The sequence below is a fragment of the Aplysia californica genome, unplaced genomic scaffold (assembly GCF_000002075.1).
Source record: "Aplysia californica isolate F4 #8 unplaced genomic scaffold, AplCal3.0 scaffold00976, whole genome shotgun sequence".
In the NCBI taxonomy this organism is placed as follows: domain Eukaryota; kingdom Metazoa; phylum Mollusca; class Gastropoda; order Aplysiida; family Aplysiidae; genus Aplysia; species Aplysia californica.
The window spans coordinates 126,239-129,714 of record NW_004798246.1 but is presented as its reverse complement, the minus strand read 5'-3'; the positions used below and the strand labels follow the sequence as shown (position 1 = coordinate 129,714).

The following is a 3,476-nucleotide window of genomic DNA, read 5'->3' as shown; positions in this document are numbered from 1 at the left end:
TTTGAATGAGAGGCCGACACCTTAACCTCTAGGCCACGAGAGCCCCCAAAGAAATGTCAATTTACTTTCTTGTTAACAACTCAGTTGACATCAACATTGACCGAAAGCCAGAATATGCATTCGGATTATATTTTTTAAAAGAAATATTGCTTTTGCACACCGAAAAGATAATTTAGTTCACCCCTGTCCAACGCGCTTTTTTCAGTTTATACGTATCAGCAAACAAAATCTCCCAAATCAACCCGTGCATTATTAATTTACTGAGGAATACGGGATAGATATATGTAACAAACATAGCTTTCAGGGCGAAAGGTCCATTTCGTGATGGGCTACAAATTTTGAAAGGTTTTGGTCCATAGAAAATAAGGACTAGAACTCTAAGCCCCGGATAACTCACGGTAGGCAGCCTGTAAAAACAACGCAGTCTTGCGTGATTCGGTGAACCCTGACCAACGCTGCGTCATCTTATCAGAGTAAAAAACAAAGTTGTTCCCGCATCCGATCCGGACATTGGGGATTGCCTTGTTAGTGAGACAACTTCCTGGGCCTTCGGCATATTGTGGTAGGGTGACCAGTCCTTTCCTCGCCGCCTTTACTTCCCCAACTCGAGGTCAGGCACCCATTACTGCTGGGTGGGCAGGAGGGGGTGAAAAAAATCCGTGTCCGAACCGAGGCTCGAACCCGGACCCTCCGCCTTGGAGACAAGCGCACTAATCGCTCCGCCACACTTATCAGAATACAAGTGTATATAACTTTCTTACACAAGAATCGAACTCTCGTCTGTTGTGTGCAACGATGAAAAGTGTAGCCATAACACCACAGACGCCAATCCTCGATCAGGCTCTGTTTCTATCAAATCTGAATACAGCTCAGATGGTACTTGTTTGAATCTAAAGTTGGGTTGTTGTTTTTTCAAATTAGGTTGTTTCTGTGAGTATTCCAGACTTCATACCCATTTGGCTTTGATGGATATATCCAACGCAATGGTTGATTCGGAAGTAATGTTTCCTTTCTTTTCTTACTTTACGTAGTATCAAAAACTAAGCAAGAACACACATATTGTTGAGTCGATACCACGTTTGAACTAAGAAGCGGATGGCCTTGGTTCGAATCCCCAAAGTGGTGTTCTAAACTTGAGTTGTTTTGGGGAGTTTTTGAGCTCTCCGACCCACTTGCCTGGTTCCTATCAGAGATGGACACTCAATTTGGAGTTCAGGCCTCTTAAACATATTATGTTTACGGTGTTGTAAGGGGTGGGGAGGGAAGGGGGGCGTTAACTCTTTACAACGACCTATGATCAAAAACTAAGCAAACTACAAGACGAAATATTAAGTTTCAGTATTGTCGAATAAAGACCGTGTTTTCCTTTTAGGTTTTAATGGCAACCCTGGGCCTTATTCAAGCAATGAAGGAACCGTGTGAGGTGAGCGGTAAACAATGAATGGCCCCCATCAAAATAATAGTTTAGTTGTTTCGGATGGATGGATGGGTGGATGAATGTTTGGATGGATGAATGGATGGATAGATGGGTGGATGGATGGATGAATGGATGAATCATGTTCTTTTTTGTGGAAACAGTATTGTATCCCTCACCCACCTCACCCTTCTCAATCCCCCCACCACCCCATCTCTCCCTCTCTCTCTCTCTCTCTCTCTCTCTCTCTCTCTCTCTCTCTGATGATGATGTTTGTGATATCTTATCTCTTTAATTCGCTTGCATTCCAGGAGGATAGAGTCTTAATGACAATTTCAGTAACAAACAATAAACTCATCTTTTTTAAAACTGTGTTTTCCTATGAATACATTTGTATGAAACATTTTATATAGTAAATTTCGCATTGCAAGCCTCTTTAAGGTGAGGTAAGTAAAATTAGATTATATCTATCTATCTATCTATCTATCTATCTATCTATCTATCTATCTATCTATCTATCTGTCTATCTGTCTGTCTATCTGTCTGTCTGTCTGTCTGTCTGTCAGTCTGTCAGTCTGTCTGTCTGTCTATCTATCTAACTCCTATCTATCTATCTATCTATCTATCTATCTATCTATCTATCTACATATCTATCTATCTATCTATCTATCCATCTATCCATCTATCTAATAACAACACCCCACCCCCGCCCATCCATCCATAACGGACTAGCGGATGTCATGTGAGGAACCTTCCATGGAGTGCCGGTATGTCCAGATGTGTGACGTCAGCAGCTCCTGCCGCTCAGCTCTGCCTACGTGTGTGTATAAAGGTAAAGATACTGATTTTATACTTTGACCGGGGGGGGGGGTCTTTTATAATGATAGTAATAATAATAATAATAATAATAATAATAATAACAACAACTACAACAACAGCAACAATAATAATAAAAATAACAACAACAACAATAATAATAATAATAATAATGATAATAATAATAATAATAATAATAATAATAATAATAATAATAATAATGATAACAATGGGCGTTGTTGGATTTCAGAGAAGACGGTATATTAACATACTTCATGTAGAACTTAAAACTTTATTTACTGAAGTTTATCCTGTTAACACGAGAGTACTAACACTTTACTAAAGTTGAGCCTGTTAACTCCAGAGTGCTAAAACTGTCATCATCATCACCATTGCCTTTCTGAAGATATAGGCCACGAACAAACACTCTCCTCCTTTTTCTATCCAGGGCTAGCGCGTGATGTTATTCCATATCTTCCCACTTTTCTGTACATTTATTTCTGTGACTCTTCTCTGGGTTCCACGTGGTCTTCCCCTTGATCTTTTACCCTGTGGGTTCAAATCTAACACTTTACTTGTTATGCAGCTGCTTAACTTCCTGAGAGTATGTCCAATCCATCTCCCCCGCCTTCACCCCACCTCATCTCTGACTGGTTTCTGTTTCGTTCTTCTTAATACTCCTCGTTGGTGACCCTGTCTGTCCATCTGATCCTCAGTAACTTCCTTAGACATTTGTTCAAGAAAACCTGGATCCTCTTTATCCAAGTCTGAGATGAATTTCATGTCTCACATCCATACAACAGGACTGTCTTTACATTGACTTTCCTGAAGGTTATCCTATTAACACTGAAGTGCTATCTCTCTTTACTGACGTTCTTTTTTTCTGACACAGGCTCAATAATTGCAGGATCTGAAGTTAACGTGTTCTACCTTGAAGTAAAAGTCACATTTTCTAAGAACCCACTGGGCAGGCCTGGTTGTTTTTAAGTGGGATGAGTGGGGGTCTTTGGGTTCTCCTCATAGGCTGTGTGGACTTACTGTTTGCCTTCTTTCATTCTGCCCCCCATCACTACTTCATTATGAGAAAAGACTGTGAGTCAGACACGGTATCCTTGGTTTACAAAATTGCCCATATCTCGACTTATTTTCCTCTCAGTTTGCTAAATTTGAACTCCGAACACTTCTTTTCCAGCTCCGAGACAGGATATGGTGTACCTCTGTACCAACCACCCACCCACCACCCCCC

General features: G+C 40.7%; 1 protein-coding gene across 1 annotated transcript in view; it reads left to right on the top strand.

Annotated features, from left to right (window-relative positions):
- The first annotated feature begins 2,151 nt into the window (after window positions 1–2,151).
- The window catches only part of LOC101862692, a 6,741-nt gene continuing 5,416 nt past the window's right edge, over window positions 2,152–3,476 (top strand). Inside the window, exon 1 of the mRNA XM_013089543.2 lies at window positions 2,152–2,246. Coding sequence (XP_012944997.2) covers window positions 2,171–2,246 — 76 coding nt within the window. The 5' untranslated portion in view covers window positions 2,152–2,170. The remainder of the gene's footprint in view (window positions 2,247–3,476) is intronic.